This window comes from Hyperolius riggenbachi, chromosome 2, assembly GCF_040937935.1.
Source record: "Hyperolius riggenbachi isolate aHypRig1 chromosome 2, aHypRig1.pri, whole genome shotgun sequence".
Taxonomy (NCBI): domain Eukaryota; kingdom Metazoa; phylum Chordata; class Amphibia; order Anura; family Hyperoliidae; genus Hyperolius; species Hyperolius riggenbachi.
In genome coordinates, this window is record NC_090647.1 from 121,762,083 (window position 1) to 121,781,196 (window position 19,114).

Below are 19,114 nucleotides of genomic sequence, written 5' to 3' on the forward strand. Positions count from 1 at the left end.
AGATGCCTAAAAAGTAAAAAATAGATCTCTTAGCTGTAACTCGATTGGTTGTCATACAGACATACAGAGTCACAACTGTGAGGCCCCTATTACAGTGGGAGCGGTCTGTCGCGTTTAGTCACAAAAAAATGCCACATCCCGACAGAAGTAGCCCTATGAATGCACTGCAGCGTGTTGCGAGTCTCACGGCTAGTGATGGGCTTCTGAGTAGGAAGCCACTCGAATTCGGAATTAAAATGAGGCTTATTTGCCTCAGGTGTGAGCACGGGAGACAGGAGGCTACTTACCCAGAAGTCTGTCAGCTTCTATGCGTCTCAATTCGCTCGCACACGACCTATGGGACGCGTTGCGAGACTCACTACCGCACTTCCTCCTTCCGGCTTGAAGGAGGAAGTGTGGTAACAAGTCCTGGAACGCGTCCCATAGGTTGCATGCGAGGGAACTGAGACACATAGAAGCTGACAGACTTCTGGGTAAGTAGCCCCCTGTCTCCTATGCACTCACCTGAGGCAATTAAGCCTCATTTTAATTCCAAATTCGAGTGGCTTCCTGCTCGGAAGCCCATCACTACCCACTGCAGCACCATAAGAGTTGCATTTGTATTGTTCGCAGTAATCTGGAAGTGAGGAATACTTTCAGTGGAAAGCACCATATGCCTCCCTGATTTGGTCACATAACAGCTATAAACACGCAGTGCGACCATTAAGGATTGCACCACACCAAATGTAAAAGGGGCCTAAGGGCTGGTTCACACGAGCGGTAAATGGAGATGGAGATTTCATAAACTTAGGAGTCGAGTCAGATGATTTTTGTACCAACTCCACAGCCCTGGTAAGTATTAGATTTAAGAATTGGAGATAAGGAGTCGGAGTAATTTTAGGTACCTGGAGTTACTAGGCTTTGGTCACATTATAAAATCACAAGCGCTTTTGTGATCGCTTTTTAAAGCGTTTTTTCCCGTTTTTTTTGTTCGTTTGCTTTTTTTTCAGTGATTTGGCGATTTGTAATTTTTATAAGCGATTTTGTTTGGCGATTTGAGCTTTTCTTTCTGCAGACAGATCAGGAACTGAACTCTTTGATGTGACAACTGAATAAATGTACTTTCTAATGAAAAGCGCTCACAAAATCACTTATACAAGTGCTTTTTAAAGCGCTTAGAGATTTTCCTATATGTTGCATTGAAGCGCAAACGAAAATGGTGCAGTACCCGCGTTTGTGATTGGAAAAAAAGCTCAATGCTCATGTGAGAACACTCACATTGTAATTAATTGCACAAGCACTTTTAAAGCGCTTTTTTAAAACCGCTAGTGCTTAAAAAAAAAAACTAAAATCGCTCAAGCCCTCAGAGTTGATGGTTTCGTAAACTGAGGAGTCAGAGTCAGATGATTTTTGTACCAAGGCCACAGTACTGCTGGCAACTGATTTTGCTAACAAGGAAATAGATATATCAGCCTCCATATCCTTTTCACTTCAAGTGTCCTAAATATTAATTTTGTACCTCATCAATAAAATACTTTTTTTTTGAGGCCGCAAGCAAAAATAGTACTGTACTCAAGAAAAGCTATTCTAAATGAACTTTTCCCCAAACAGAAATCGCAAACGCAATCAGAGCAAAATCGCCATAATTTCACAATGATTTTCAGTGCGAAACAGCCCTAAGGCTACTTGCACACCAAGACGTTGCGTTAGGTGCTACGTTAAGGTCGCATAACGTGCACCTAATGCAACGCATGGTGGTGCGGGAGAGGACGGTAGAGTGAGCCGCGTTAGGCGGCTCTAACCGTATAAGGTCTCCCAGAGTGGCGCTGATTGGCCGGCGGAACCACGTGATGCGGAGCGAGACACTCCGCATCACGTGGTCCCGCCGGCCAATCAGCGGCCGCCAGTGCAGTGAATATTAAGTAGCCATGTGCGCGGCTACTTTAGCAGCATCTCCCCGCCTCCTCTCTCCCCCCACTGCGCATGTGCAAACAGTCTAACGCGGCTATAGCCGCTCTAACGCCGTGGCATGCTGCACTTTCGGCAGAACGTGCAGCGTTACATGTAACGCAACGTGGGCTGTGTGAACAGCCCACTTGTGTTACATTGCTGTGCGTTGGGGGAGCGTTACAGGCGCACTAATGTGCGCCTGTAACGTCTTAGTGTGTAAGCAGCCTAAATCATTAAGTATCTCTAGTCTGCATCCTTTCTGTCCCTGGGAACTTCACGTGACTTTAGCATGGAATCTGGATGTTCCAAAGACAGGAAGTGGGGCAGCGATAAAAACTAGTCAAGGATTCTAACTCTACCACACATTTTCAAAAAAAGAAAATATTTTATTTATTGGCGTCTCAGTCACTCAGGGTTGGTTTCCACTGCAGAAGTCGGGTGAATCTGCAGAGTTTCCCCACAAGCAAATCACGCAGGGAAGCTTTGCCATAGGAGATAATGCTGCTGCCGTCCGAATCGCTTGCCTTAGCGATTCAACCGACATTGCAGCATTTTGCCATGCAGGCAGCAGCAACTCCTATAGCCGTGCCTGGCACTGAGGCTTCTGGGATTCGTCTGCATATCCACAGACCAGGAAGTGCCACTGCGCGTCTCGTGGCTAGTGGAACGGGACCCAATCGCTGGTTCATAAGGATGACTGACGGCGATTGTCCCCAGGTTTAATGCCAGGGATCCAACACGTCATAATTGCCATGAATGGGAGCATTTACCTCACAATGTTTACCGTTGATTGCCAAGGCCAATCGGGTTTTCCCAGGCGCTGCATGCAACTTCTCGGGAATAGACTGCAGTTAAACTGAACTACCCTAGGGCTCCAAATGTGATAAGCTAAACGCTTTTTCTGGCTGGTTGCAGAAAAAGTGTTAGCGTGAGAGGAAACCACCCCATAGGAGCCGTCTGTGTGACCCAGCCCTCGTGCCCCTTTCACACAGGAACGTTTTTATTGGGGTGCGTTACACTTTTTTTTACCACAGGATAACGCTAAAGCAATGAAAACCTATGGGCCCTTGCATACCTACCGCAGTGCAATGCAACAGAAGTATCAAATTCACAGCGACAACAGCATGTTATCAGCGACCACCAGAAGTCATGTAAGTCTATTGCACTGCAGAGATTTTAAATGGTTTGCCTCTCACGTTCACGTTGCATATGCGCGGAAGTGTATTTTGTCATTATACTTCCCATGCACTTCCTATTTCCGCCACAGGAAGTGAGCGCTAGAGAGCCTCACTTCTGGTACGGCTTGCAGCCATATTAGAGATTACCGCGCATTGCTACGGAAAGCTCTAAAAGTTGCTTTTAACTTTACAGGTGCGATGCAATTATCCGATTGCACTGCATCGCTAACACTGGTTTCAAGTGTGAAACCGGCGTCAGTGGTGGAAATTCTCTAACAAGAGACAGCAAAAGAAATACAACATCATTCAAAAATAAATGTTTTAATTCCCCCTCAAATATGGATTCAATGCAGACCATGTTTTCAGGATCTCTTATGTACTCCAATAATCTCCACCTCAGGAGAATCTTGTTAATGTCAGGCCCAGTCTATCTCCTCAGTGTGACAAGGCATGCTGGGACTTGTAGTTCTATTACTGTGGAGAAGCTAGACTAGAGGCTGCTTTATACTGATCTCCATTATTCATCTTATAATAAAAACAAAAGTTTGCTTTCCTAAAACAGAAAGAATTTGCGATAATTCAGGTTGGAGTGAGCTCGAGATGTCTCCCAGGCACCACTGCTGAATATATGCAAATTAACCATTGTACCCTTAGAAGCTGAACACACCTCCAGAACCGCTGGAATGCAATGATGTGTCAGCTTGTTAATATGTACAGAGCCATAATAATCCAACATGCATACAGACTGTTTCGGATTGTTTGATCCTCATCAGTGCATGGCATGGATTAATTTGGCTCTATGGAGTAGGGCTTGTAAATCCGAGAGGCACAGACTAACCAGCAAGCTCATGGTGACCCAGAACTCATTGGTGTGTGTAAGGGACTACAATGGTCCTAAAAGCCCCCTTACTAAGATGTTAAGAAAAACAAAAGTTTGCTTTCCTAACTCCTATTTGCTGAAACTGCTTTTGTCATATGCCACAGAATGCAAAACACGGTGCTAAAATATGCAAAACTGCATCTAAGACTCCCTTCCGGGCAATCATGGCTAAAAATAATCCTGTTTACATTTGTAAACACTGTAATGTAGAAAAGATCTGAGTTCCCTCGAAGTACAGAGCTCAGAAATGGCTAACCCCAGCCATCTGCTCATTCTCACATGACTCTTCCTGGGCGCTTCAACATATTGCAAACTGCTGAGCCATAACCAGCACGTTTTTTTTTTCCGCTCTCCTTAATTAGGAATGCATAACGTTTACCAAACAATAGGATTTTCCTTCTGATATTGGCTTTTTAAGGAATACTGATTTTTTTTAAAATTCCTGCTACACTCATTTGTTTATCTAACCATTACATTAGGATGTTTTAATGTTAAAGGGAACCTAAACTGAGAGGGATATGGAGGTTTCCTTTTAAACAATACAAGGTGCCTGGCAGTCCTGCTGATCGCTTTTGCTGCAGTAATGGCTGAATCACACACCTGAAACAAGCATGCAGCTAATCCAGTGTGACTTCAGTCAGAGCACCTGATCTGCGTGCTTGTTCAGGGGCTGTGGTTGAAAGTAATAGAGACACAGGATCAGCAGGAGAGTCTGGCAACTGGTATTATTTTAAAAGGAAAAATCCATATCCTTCTCAGATTAGGTTCCCTTTAAAGTGGACCTGAACTCTTGCACATGAGAGAGGAAAAACAGATAAATGCACCCTGTGTGTATTTAGCCTGTCTAATTCACCTTCATCTGTGACTAATCACCACCATCATTTGATTTCTCAGCTGTGTTAGCTCAGGAATCTCCTCTGCCACGTCAAAGCAGCTAATTTGTAAACACAGGATGTTAACAATACATCTGCATCCATGAAAGCAGGAAGTAGACACACTGCAGATTTATGACAGGATTTATATCCGCTGTAAACTACCCAGCAAGCCTATGGTGAACCAGGACTCCTAGGAGTGTGTAAGGGGCTACAAAGGACCAAAAGGTTCTCTTACTAAAATGCTATGCAAAACAAAAAAAAATGTGCCTTCTGAAAACAGAAGGTATTTGGGTTTATTCAGATTGGAGTGAGCATATGATGTCACCCACGATGCATCACTGCTGAATATGCAAATCATCTCTTTGTTGTCCCTGTAAGCTAAGCACACCTCCAGAACAGCTGGAATGCAATGTGTCAGCTTGTTAATTGTACAACAAAGGATGATTTGCATATTCAGCAGTGGTGCATCGTGGGAGACATCCTATGCTCACTCTAACCTGAATAATCGCAAATACCTTCTGTTTTAAGAAGGCAAACTTGTTTTGTATATGAGCTGTAAAAAAAAAAAAGGTTTTTCTTTAAAGGTCATTATGCTGTTGCTTATCTTTTCGAGCAGAAAGGAAATTCTGAGTTCAGGTCCGCTCCAACAATGCGTATCCCCAGCAGAAACCGCATGGCATACGTACATCCATAAAGTCATTTATACCATACATTCTATGACAATTACCAGCAACAAGGCATTTCACTTTCCACTTAAAAACATTTTAAAACTTCCCAAACAGCAGATGGCTTCAAGCTATCCTAGCAAAGCAGAGAACATGACGCCCCACTTTTATATATACTTCTGATCTCAAGGAATGTTGAGCAAAGGTCAAAGTGTTGTGTCATGTGAAGGCCAACTCTCTAGCAGGAAGGTATTTTTATGTTTTGTTTTTATGCAGTTATTTTAATACTGCTCATGTAGCACACAGTAGCCATTATGGGACAGGAAGAGCAGGCTTGCAGAGGTCATGGGTCCATCCTGCTCGCGTTTCACTTACCCAGGGGCAAGCTGCAGCGTTTATAGGCCACTCCCGCCGCCTCTGCCATTGTGCTAGGCTGAGAAAGGGACTGCTTTTACATTTGTCATTGTTGTCACCCTTGTCATTAAACAAGGACAGTCATAATGAGTCACCACTGTTAGGTGTACTAACATGCCTGATGGGTTCAATATGACAGCATTATTACCGGCGATGAGGTGATGGACAGAGCAATTTCAACATTTTTATACACTATGACAACTTAAAGGATGTACTGTAGGTGACAAATCTCCCTTAGTCACAGCCGGTACATGGTGTAGAGTAGCATTTGTCCTCCAGCTCTCAATGGCCTTACACAATAAAGAAATTTGATGCAAGGGCTTGTTAAAAACAACAACAGGATTACAGTTTGCAAATTTTAAAAATAGCACACAGCAAAACAAGTCAGAAAACGGCTGGTCCAAGCAAGTCCTAGGTATTAATGAACAATGGTAGCTTCTTTTAGCACCACACGTTCTATGACAGTTACCAGAAAATGGCTGGTCCAAGCAGGTTCTAAGTAATAATTAACAATGGCAGCTTCTTTTGCACAATTGCTAAAGAGCTCATATTCTCCTCACCTCTTCTGAAGCAGATTATAAAAGTTTTGAGAGGCATGTCCCCTCACACGTGGGCCAGTTCACGCGGCTGGCTGCTCGTTTCTCCGTGGCCAGACGCTTTTCTGCGGATGAGCACATAAGCGGTAGACATCGTTTGCCATCAATTCGTTGTCACATCTTGTTCGGGGATAGATCGCAACTGCGAACGCCAATGACGATAGAAGCTACATGTAGCGTTCAGGAAATCTCAATGGAGGCGCTTGACTATTCGAACGTTTCCATTCATCTCAATAACGATGCAATTGTGCCATGGTGGATCCCAGTAAAAAATGGGGACGGACACCCTTGGCACCCAGGAATTAAATAAACATACCACAAAGGTAACTTTCAATCCTGTTACCTTACATGTTTTGATTAAAACTAGCCACATGCATGACAACTAGACTGTACAATCAACTTTATAAACAAACAAAAAATGTGCAAGGTGCAACTGCAAAAGCTTCCACTAGGAATAATTAAAAAAAAAAAAAAAAAAAAAAAAATCAAATTTCCGTGCTTTTCCTATGAGTTTCTGTGTGATTAGGACTTCTATTCAAGCGGCGTTGAAATGCAGCGTACTGTGAGTTTGCGCACAGGCGATAATCGTATTGCGCTACTGTAAACCGTGTATCACAATTTCCATTGTTACTCGAGCTGTCCTTCCATACAAACATAAAAGGTCTCAAATTGTGCCTTGTGGAAACAAGCCTATATATAAGAGAGCGGATATTGCATAGCAGTGACAAACCTGTTCAATTACACCTGAAATTCAATATTTTGATGAAATCATTCTGAATTTTCTTTCTTCCTCATAAATTAAATTAATTAACTGAACTTTAAGTTGAGTGGTTTGCCTGGCAGGAGTTTTGTACTGAAGTAAATGTTACTACAGTGGATTATGGTCAAGCAAGAATTGGGTGCGCAATATTGGGTTCACTCATCGATACTCCCCGATCAGAATTGTGATCGATATAGTCATGTCTACCTGCAGCATGGATCATTAGATCTAGGCAGATTTCAACACTGGATCAGAGACACCGCTGTTTTTGGTCAGTGTTTTACCTCTGTCATTGTTTTACATGGGTCAATGGAAATCATTCAGTGGCACGTTCAATTTGGTAAAATGAACGCAAACATGCAAAACTGGATTGACAAGTTAAGAATGGTCAATAAACTGCATTCAGTGGGAGAGGAAAAAAAGTGTGCTATCTGAACCAAATACCGAAGATAGCTTTAATGCAAAAGATCACATTAGATCATAATGAGGATTTTAAAAATGGATACATTTCTAGAGGGCATGCTGCACATGTTCACCTTGCAGCGCTAGGGTCCTAGCTTAAAATCTGGGCCAGGACACTATCTGCATGGAGTTTGTATGTGCACCTCGTAAACAGAACACTGAGAGACAGTTAGTGACATTAATAAGGATGCGAAGGACACATTCACACTTGTAAACACAAATCGCGATCACAATTTTGCATGAGTTTTTCAGCGACTGCGTTATGCGATCCTCATTCTAGTGAATGAGAATCCCAACGTGATCGCCGAGAAAATGCTGCATGCAGCTCGTTCCCGATTGGCGATAATCACAAACGTGACGCAATCGCTGTTGTGAGAGTCATCCCATAGGATTACTTATGCAGCGCTTGTACAGCAGTGCTTTGCTGATTGCTGGCGATCAGCAAAGCGCAGATCGTGGACAAAATGCATCCAAGTGTGAATGGGCCCTAAGGCCTGGGGCCCACTAGAGCAGTTTCTGCAGCATTTGGGAATCGCTGGCAATTCTTAAATCACTAGGTTAATAAAAGTCACAGGAGGTGATCCCACAGTATCCATTTCTTGCAATCATGAAGCCTGCAGACTTTTTGGAATGTTTGCGCTTCAATGCAAAGTATAAAATTGCTGCAAAATTCATTTTCAATTGGTGTTCAAAGCTATTTTGCTACCCAAGACCACCTGTACCCATAAGGGCTAGTTCACACTAGGCAATTTTTCAGCGCTTTGCTGATCACCAGTGCTGCTACTAAATCACACAGCAGCGTTTGCGACTTCGATCAATCGCAAACTCGCTGCATGCAGCGTTTTGGGGGCGAATGTGCAGTGATTCTCATTCTATTGAACGGGAATCACAAGCGCAAATCGCACTGAATCGCAAGATTTTGCCTACAAATCATGATTGAGAAGCCGAACGCGATTGCGGGCAAAGCACTGAGTGTGAACAGGCTTGTGCCTGTACAGGAAAAATTGCAAATCACTAGCACTAAATTCAAAAAACGCTTCAAAATCACCATAAGGGCCCATTCACACTTCAGTGTTTTGCCGTCGATTTCAGTAAAAAGCTTAAACGCTAGCGCTTTTCAAAGCGCTAGGGTAATAAAAGTCTATGGGCCTGTTCTCATTTGGGCAATTTGCGCAAATTGCCGCAAATCGCCCAAAAAGGCTAAACGCAAACACGTAGCCTGCACCATTTTCAGGCGATTTCCCGGCGATCGCGTTTCAATGCTATAGAAGCGCAAAACGCGATCACTAAAAAATCGTCAGGTGTGAATGGTGATTTTTTTGGGGCGTTAATCGCCAAAAAACGCCACAGCAAAACGATCAGCAAGTGTGAATGGGGCCTAAATCACCCCTTAAAAGCTGCAAAATTTGCTAGCAAACCGATTTCGAATCCCGATTTTTATTGGGCCCCAGTTCCAAAGAACTGTGGAAGGCATCAGATTGCCTTCAAATCTATACATGTGTGCCCAGCAAAATCTTACTGCACAAACATATTGTAACTGTGTATCCTTTTAGCCTTCTTTTACAAGTGTACAGTAACGTGCGGGTTCAGCAGACTCTGATACATTGTTTCCTTGCAGGAATATGTTGCAGACAGACAGACAGCACAGGGACAATGACAGCTCCTACCTGGTCCCGCAGCGCTGCTCTTGTGGCCGAACCTCAGCCCCGGCTCGCCCCTCCTGATGCCATCTGTGGAAGAAGCGGAATCAGCCTCGTAAATGGTGTTTAACATTTGATGTAATCCAGGCATGGAGGCGAGTGTTGGAAGGGGTGGCAGAGGGCAGCAGGTCCCCTGTCCTGTGTGTTGTGTATGGGCTGCCCTAGGCGCAGCAGATCAGACCACTACCAATCTATGCCAATCTATAAGAGGGGGACAGCGATCCCCTGTCACATGGACCACAAGCCCCTCTAAGTCCTGTGCCAGCCAGCCATGCCCAGCACTCCTGACTGGGAGGGCACGGTGACCCTGAGCGTGCAGCTGGGCAGGGCAAGGAATGCAATCCAATGACGAGCCCCAGCCAAACTCCAGCTCCTCTGCAGGAGATCCTGTACAGACTGTCAGCAGAGAAACTTTCCTCCTATCCAGCCAGAGGCAGAGAGAGCAGTGAGGTCAGCATGCCGCTCAGCAATACACTGTTCTACCAGCACAGAGCAGCCTTGAATGTCAATGGCCGTGTCCAGCAGCAGCAGCGGCAGCTCACACTCACAGCACTGCCCCGAGCTCAGACTGACAGAAATAGCACGGCAGGGGGAGGAGCTCCGCCAAAAATAGACCTAATAGCATAAGCCAGCTCCACACTCACATATACAAAAGAAGTGTGCATTGTTTGGACAGGGGACTCCCGGGTTGGCTGGAGCGAGGCCCAATCAGGACTCAGCCCTCGGCTTGGCAAGACTTTATAAACCAGATTCAGGGCTCCATCTGCTGAAGGGATTTGAACAGGAAAAAAGAGCAGTCACATGTTTCCTTCCTCCTTGTACCTGCAGCTTCTGCGGGGGTAAATTTAGCTGTTTATTTACATTGAGCACTCATAAAATGGGCAGGAGGAGGGGAGGGAAGGAGGAAAGAATTTGCTTAAAAAACAATGCAGCTACCTGGGCTATAGTGGGGAAGGGGTAATAATTCTTGTCTAACCAGATTTTCAGATTATTTCTTCTGAGTGTGTTTTTTTCCCTCTGTCTCTCTTACAATCCTCCTGCTCACCTACAGTAAAACATCAGCACAATTAAAACAAGCTTTGGGCTTGTTTTGTAAATTAGTATAACAGTGTAGTGAACATTTTTGCAAAATTATCAAATTTTGTAACCAGCTGCAATTATACTATCGTACTCATACTATCGTAAAGTGCAACCTAACCAACTGCTAAAAGCTACAGCAGAGTCCCCGTTATCTGGAATTCAGGCAACCGGAAGTCTCAACTAACCGGCATGCCTGAAGGGATAACAGGGAACTCTTTTAGGAGCTTTCTATGGGTGCTGGCTGGCAGAAAAATTCTTATTGCGCCTGCGCAGTGCACTCCACACTACGTGCGAGTGATTGACATCAGCAGTAGTGGACGACCTGGAAAGATCGGCCTCTGCACCAGCGGGGACCCCGGGCTGGCGGCTGAGAGTGGAGCTGCGGCGAAGGACATAGGGGCTGGAGGAAGCCCCGGGTAAGTAGCTGTCTTTTTTTTTTTTTAGCTCGGATATTCCATTTAAAGTGTACCTCCAGCCCCATGTGCACGGATCGCTCCCACGCCGCCATCCTGCCGGAGAGATCCGTTGACAGCGCTCTTCACTTGCGTCAGACTGGCTGCGACCGATCGAAGTTACAGGACCTGGTAACGGAACTGGAGAACACTGAGGGCGGCGGCGTGGGAGTGATTCGTGTGTATGGGGCTGGAGGAAGTCCCAGGTATGTATAAACATATATATACTTTTATTACAGTTGGTCTCTGGTTCCTTTAAACATAGAATTGTGGATTTACTAGTTTTTGTTGACATAAAAGGTATTAATCAGTAACATTGGCTGCCTATAACTCACTGCTTTCAGTGCATCCTGTGTTATTATACACCTCAGACCTCTCTGCAGCCCATACACTTCACTGCTTTCTGCATACAGTATCGTGTTATTATACCTCAGTCCTCGCTGCACCCCATACACCTCACTGCTTTCTGCACCTCCTGTGTTATTATACCTCAGCCCTCTCTGCAACCCATACATCTCACTGCTTTCTGCATATCGTGTTAATATACCTCAGTGCTCTCTGCACCCCATACAATATTATACCTCAGTCTTCTCTGCACCCCATACACCTCACTGCTTTCTGCACCTCATGCATTATTATACCTCAGTCCTTTCTGCACCTCCTGTGTTAAACCTCAGCCTTCTCTGCACCCCATACACTTCACTGCTTTCTGCACCTCATGCATTATTAAACCTCAGTCTTCTCTGCACCCCATAGACTTCACTGCTTTCTACATATCGTGTTATTATACCTCAGTCCTTGCTGCACCCCATACACCTCACTGCTTTCTGCACCTCCTGTCAGGGGCGTAGCAATAGGGGGTGCAGAGGTTGCGACCGCATCGGGGCCCTTGGGCCAGAGGGGCCCCGTAGGGCCCTCCATGAACTGCAGTATTAGCTCTCTATTGGTCCTGTGCTCATAATAATCACTTCTATAGATACTTTGAATAGTGGTAATCATTAACAAACTGTTCCCCATCCCCTTCTTGCACCTCTGACACTGTAGTTGCCATTGGCAGGTTTTGGTGCGTCGCATCAATTGTTATGAATAGAGTGCTTGGGGGGGGCCCATGTAAAACTTGCATCGGGGCCCACAGCCCCTAAGCTACGCCACCGCCTCCTGTGTTATTATACCTCAGCCCTCTCTGCAACCCATACATCTCACTGCTTTCTGCATATCGTGTTAATATACCTCAGTGCTCTCTGCACCCCATACACCTCACTGCTTTCTGCACCTCATACAATATTGTACCTCAGTCTTCTCTGCACCCCATACACCTCACTGCTTTCTGCACCTCATGCATTATTATACCTCAGTCCTTTCTGCACCTCCTGTGTTATACCTCAGCCTTCTCTGCACCCCATACACTTCACTGCTTTCTGCATATCGTGTTATTATACCTCAGTCCTTGCTGCACTCCATACACCTCACTGCTTTCTGCACCTCCTGTGTTATTATACCTCAGCCCTCTCTGCAACCCATACATCTCACTGCTTTCTGCACCTCATGCATTATTATACCTCAGTCCTTTCTGCGCCTTATACACCTCACTGCTTTCTTCACCTCCTGTGTTATTATACCTCAGCCCTCTCTGCACCCCATATACCTCACTGCTTTCTGCATATCGTGCGCTATTATACCTCAGCCCTCTCTGCACCCCATATACCTCACTGCTTCCTGCACCTCATACATTATTATACCTCAGTCCTCTCTGCACCCTATACACCTCACTGCTTCCTGCACCTCATACATTATTATACCTCAGTTTTCTCTGCACCTTATACACCTCACTGCTTTCTGCATATCGTGTTATTATACCTCAGTCCTCTCTGCACCCCATACACCTCACTACTTTCTGCACCTCATGTGTTATTATACCTCAGTCCTCTCTGTACCCCATACACTTCACTGCTTTCTGCACCTCATGCATTATTATACCTCAGTCCTTTCTGCACCTTATACACCTCACTGCTTTCTGTACCTCCTGTGTTATTATACCTCAGCCCTCTCTGCACCCCATATACCTCACTGTCTCTGCATATCGTGCGCTTTCATACCTCAGCCCTCTCTGCACCCTATACACCTCACTGCTTCCTGCACCTCATACATTATTATACCTCAGCCCTCTCTGCACCCCATACACCTCACTGCTTTCTTCACCTCCTGTGCTATTATACCTCAGCCCTCTCAGCACCCCATATACCTTACTGCTTTCTGCATATCATGTGTTATACCTCAGTCCTTTCTGCACCGCATACATTATTATACTTCAGTCCTCTCTGCAACCCATGCACCTCACTGCTTCCTGCACCTCATACATTATTATACCTTAGTCCTCTCTGCAACCCATACATCTCACTACTTCCTGCACCTCATACATTATTATACCTCAATCCTCTCTGCACCCCATATACCTTACTGCTTTCTGCATCTCATGTGTTATTATACCTCAGTCTTCTTTGCATCACATACACCTCACTGCTTTCCACATCTCATATGTTATTATACCTCAGCCCTCTCTGCACCCCATATACCTCACTGCTTTCTGCACCTCATACATTATTATACCTCAATCCTCTCTGCACCCCATACACCTCACTGCTTCCTACATCTCATGTGTTATTATACCTCAGCCCTCTCTGCACCCCATACACCTCACTGCTTCCTGCGCCTCTTGTGTTATTATACCTCAGCCCTCTCTGCGCCCCATATACCTCACTGCTTTTTGCACCAATTGCCATATAATACCTCAGCCCTCTCTGCACCCCATACACCTCACTGCTTCCTGCGCCTCATGTGTTAATATACCTCAGTCCTCTCTGCACCTCATATATCTCAATGCTTGTGGTAATGGCCATTTCCAAATTGGAGGACAGAGAATTCCATTGATCTCAAGTAGACAAACAGGAAGCGGGAGAGGAGAAAGAGATTGATGAGTAGACTACACGGGAGGTATGTAAGTATGATGTGCACATGTTAATTTTGACTTTTCATATTCAGTTCAGGTTTGCTTCAAGAGGAAAAATTGTTCCATTTTTGCCTCAGACTTCTTTCAGTTGGACAGATGCAGTGCATGTTTGACAGGCAGTTAAAGAACAAATATCGTAAAAAAAGTAAAATATAGACCTATATAATGTATGTATCTCTGTGAGTAAAGTGCATTTTTCCTATGTTGCTGATGCTCACAGTAGGTATTGAAAATCGAATCTGCAAGGTTTTGGACCAATCCACTTCCTCATGGGGGATCTTCAGGTGCTTCTTTTTTTTTTTTTTTTATTTTTTTTTTTTTACAAAAGAACTTATTATGGCAGTTGCTCGGACCAGCTGCCAAAATAGTGTGCAAACAAGTTAGGCTGGCCAGCATTTCTGTATCGATCCTTTTCTCACCTTGCAGAGCTGGGTCCCTGGTTCGAATCCCAGCCAGGGCACTATCTGCACAGAGTTTGTATGTTCTCTCCTCGTCTGTGTGGGTTTCCCATGGGCACTCAGATTTGCTCCCCCATCCCAAAAAAGTCTGTATGTTAATTTGATTCCCCCTACATCTACATTGGCCTTAGATTGTGATATAGACATAACACAATACATACATAGACATATGACTATGGTAGGTCCCCCTGAGGGATAGTAAAGTGACAAGACAATATACTCTGTACAGCGCTACTAAATAATGATAATCATGTCTGAGAATGTGCGCATCCGTGCTCAGATGTGATTCAATGCAGTACCTGCCTCTCTGCAAACCCATTCCAAGTGTAGCAATCGCCCATGCAACAAAGTCTTTGCATGGCAGAAGCAGAAGCTGAACGATGGTGAATTCACCAACTTTAGCCTTCTGTGTGAAAGAAGCCTGAAGAAGCCCAGTTGAGTTTGAATGACTTAGATCAGATAGCCTCACAACATATATTTGGACGTCTGGAGGCTGGCCACATAAACACGACGAGCACATGCAAACTCTAGGTAGTTAATGGGAATTGACTCTGGGACTTGAGCTGTGAGGCTTGGATAATAACCACTTGGTAATGTGCATAATCACAGATGTAACATTTGTGCTGGTGCTGAAGTTATTTATTTTCACCTTTGCCAAATGAAAAGGAATGGGTGACACATCGTAGACAACTCTTGTAGGACACAGACATACCAGCCGGCTTGTGTAGCCTGCGACATGCTTACAAATGTCCTAAAAATACAACCTACCACTTAGACTTCAATGAGTCACGCTCCGGGGTGAACTCCTCTAGTATAGACAACGGATTAATCATTACTCCAAGGTGAAGACAAATTTATATGTCTGGGCATCTGATTTTGCACAAAATCTTCCTCTCTTGCCCCATCAATAGGCCATCTTACTTGCCAACATTCCTATGTCATACATATACCGGAATGGCCCACACAGTCTACCACAGAGACACACAGCCCCACCTTGCTAGTGGCACTGGCACTAGGAAAGTGCTGCAGACATAGTCAGTGCTATAGAAAATCATAATAATAATCATATGTAAGCTCTTATGTTCAAGAGTAATCATGTCATATGACTGCTTACCTCCTCTAAATAGAAAAAAAAAAAAGAATTGATGGCTAATTATGAACTGCAATGTTATTGTAATGTCCCCTGCAGCTGTCACAAGTCTAGCCTGTGTCACAGCAAAGCAGTAAAAAAGGGCGCATGCAGCAAGTGGACTAATTGGGCGCTGCCATAGGCACCAATGTAAAATATTGGTATTTGCGAGCAAAAATTTGGGCGCCAGGTAAATAACGGGTGCTGGTACAGTGCCCGCTATACATCAGGCACCACGTGTGCCCAAATGCCAATATTTTTAGGCACCTATGGTGGCACTTGTGAATGCATATTTTTGTGGTTTTTTTTTTTCAGAATTGAGACCAGCATTTCTATTACAATTACTATCGGCATTACTCAAGTGCCTTTATTGGACAGACGCGTGTCACAGCACTTCCAGGTTGTATACAGAAGTCCCCTCAGCTGTATTATGATTGGCCAGTTATCAGGTGCAAGCACAGTCATGTGGGAAAGGGGGGATCCATAAGGTAATCGTGAAGGTCTCTGAACTACCATACGAGTATCAGGAACTGTCGCAGCAGCATAGAACATTTCATTAGGGAACTATCTCAGCTGTCTGTGGTTTACTGAGGCTACCTTTCTCTCTAGTTTAGGGGTACTTTTTTGCCTAACTAAACCCCAAGTGTATAACACTAATATGGTAGAGCACTATCTGCATGAAGTTTGTATGTCCTCTTGGTGACTGTGTGAGTTTCCTCCAGGCACTCTGGTTTCCCCCTACATCCCAAAAACATACAGTTAAAAAATTGGCCTAGACTACAAAGGACTATTGTAGGGATTAGATTGTGAGCTCCTCTGAGGGACAGATAGTGTGAAGACTTCCTAACACTGCAGGGTGGCCTCTTGAGTGTGCCCTTAGTGGCTGCAGCTCTTGAGCGCTTTTGAGTCCAACAGGAGGAAAGCACTATACAAATGTTAGGATTATTAAGTGCTGTGGAAGATGTCAGTGCTATATAAATACTAAATAATAATAATACTAGGCCAACATGCAGTACAGCAATGACTATGTGACTCCCAAACTAGTAAGAACAATAAAGACCATACTACATTTCCCAGCATTACAGTAAAAAAGAACATGTGGCCAAAGGTATGGGACATAGTGTGATGACAACAGTGGCAGTGACAACGATGGAGCATGAAATATCCTGAATATCTTCTTCTTTGGCTGCGTAGTTCACCACTAAGCTAATCCATATACAGCTTTATGAATCAGAGAAGTGTGTCAGTCCCTATGCAGTTCTGGTGCAGCCTGCTGCAGAGGTATAGTTCACAGGAAGTGGCTATCAAGGTCCCAGTTTCAGAACAGGAAGCCAGAAATCTGCAGGGGTCTTACTACATGGATTGACGTGCAGCTGCAGACAACCACAGCTATAAGGGTTTGTTCGCTCTACAAGAGCTTTTCTAAGCGCTTTGTGATTTTAAAAGCTCCTGCTAATGTTAGCCTATGTGTGTGTTCACACTGGAGTGATGTGATTTTGTAAAAATCCTCCATAGCATTGCATAAGCAAGAGCTTTTCAAAATCACTAGAGCTTAAAAAGCTCTTGTAGTGTGAACAAGCCCTAAGGCAGATTTTTAGACTTAAAATTGCAGTGGTAAAAGTAATGCCGGTACTTGAAAATCAACACATACGCTTACAGAATTTAACAACACATGTTTGGGATTTATTGTAGTGAGATATAATATCTATTGTCTTTTGTAATCATATGCAAATAAATAAGCAACATACAGTACAGCAGGTATAATCTTAGTGTTAGCTTTCAGTTTTGATTTGCACATGGAGCCTAACGTTCTAATTGCCTACTCATGATGCTACAAAGTATTACTTCCTAGCTGTTCTGGTCATTAGTTCAGCTGTTTGCAGCTATGTCTAAATTAATTCGCATGACTATGTTTTCAATGTTGAACAATTTAACTTTTCTGTTTCGTTGATTTCTAACGAAGGTCCTATCAAAGCTCTGCACTGTGAATACATATTGGCATTGGCACTCAGGTCCTCCACCACTTCTAGCACCACAGCTGGGCTCCGGGAGAAGCACTGATATATATCTCAGAAACATAGGAGTCCAATGACAATCTTCCCTAGCACCAGGGATGATTCTCAATAGTCCACCATGAACCAATGAGGATCCTTCATGGTGCTAGAGAGGATTCCCATTGGTCTTTTGCAATCCAATGGGAGCCCTAAGCTTCTGCCGGAGTTCTGAGCTATATACCGGTGCTTGTCACCGAACCCAGCAGCAATATCAACAGCAGTGGGGAACCTCAATGGCGGCAGAAGATATGTGAGTAGATCTGGAACGGAGGGGGAAACAGCCAGTGAGAATGGACACTGTTCCCGTAGGCTGGCACTAACTCTGTGAGCATCCACCAGGGATGGTCGTAGTCAGCCAACTTCTCAACATTGGAACTACGCGTAGATTTATGCAATTACGCTTCACCAAACTACGGCTTCGAAATCAAATATTCGTTTTGTATGCATTTCGTCGATTACGAGTTAAAATACGCAATTACGCATAGTGCAAAGCGTAGTGTATGCGGATGCTTATGCCCGTATGCAGAAAATTTTACGCATTACTTCCTCTTTAATTGCTTATACCGGGAACTCTTCTATGCATACAATCCCGTTTCCAATGCGTAAATTTGTAAGCATACAATCGCACGCAGAAAATTAGACGCGAGTAACGCATTCATAGTTCACTACACAATACACTTGTTAACTACGCATAGTGGGCGTAAGCTACGCGTTGCTGTACTTCACTACGCATAAATTTGTAAGCGTAGTTTTGAAACGTCACCTACGAACTATGATGCGTAGATGCGAACTACGATGCGTAAATTCGCACTGGCGTGTAGTTTCTGCTCATCCCTGGCATCCACAATGTATGTGGGCTCCAAAAAAGTCATGCAGGTCAGGAATGTGCATTCTGCTCCTGTTCAGCTTTGTTTTAAGTGGAAAGTGTGAACAGATCCTATGCCTAACAAAGGATCCATTTACATTTCCGCTTGTGCCCAGATGAATCTGAGAGTTTTTACTCTATGATCCTTTTAGTGTAAACCGACCCTTTTACATATAATCTTCAGTGTGCCACTGTCCAAGCCTAATGCCTCGGTGAATCCACTAAAACGATCTTTGAGAAAGGTCAACATCAACTTTTTATTTTGATCAAGTCTATCCATAAATTTGAATGAAAAGCTCTTTCATAATATGCGTACGTACTGCTCTGCTGTTGAGTTAGGCGCAGGGTTAACCGAATGACGACTTACCCTGCTGTCACTCAAATTCCCAGCGGCATTAAATAGAATTCCCCCTCCGAGTCATAGCAACTCAGAGGGAGAAGTAATTCCGGGTCTGGCAACCGCTGGACTCAGAATTACCGTTGTGTGGGACGCGCACTATATTATTAGTGCTTAATCGGCGCACCTAGATCAGGCACTCAGCTCCAAAATAAACTCTTTCGCATAATAAGATCTTGCAGTGATGAATGTTCTGATTTGGGCTGGTGCCTT

General features: G+C 44.3%; 1 protein-coding gene across 4 annotated transcripts in view; it reads right to left on the bottom strand.

Annotated features, from left to right (window-relative positions):
• The window catches only part of HDAC7 (histone deacetylase 7), a 462,051-nt gene that overhangs the window by 168,256 nt on the left and 274,681 nt on the right, over positions 1 to 19,114 (bottom strand). The window contains exon 3 of one of the 4 annotated variants that reach the window (XM_068267314.1): positions 9,427 to 9,489. The exons of 1 other annotated variant lie outside the window; for it this stretch is intronic. Coding sequence is in view for 2 of the 3 variants with exons in the window: in XM_068267311.1 (XP_068123412.1) it covers positions 9,427 to 9,550 (124 nt within the window). In the remaining variant the exon portion in view is untranslated. Of the gene's footprint in view, positions 1 to 9,426; positions 9,941 to 19,114 lie in introns of those variants that run through there. 2 more of the 4 variants (XM_068267311.1, XM_068267318.1) reach the window with 2 other exon arrangements.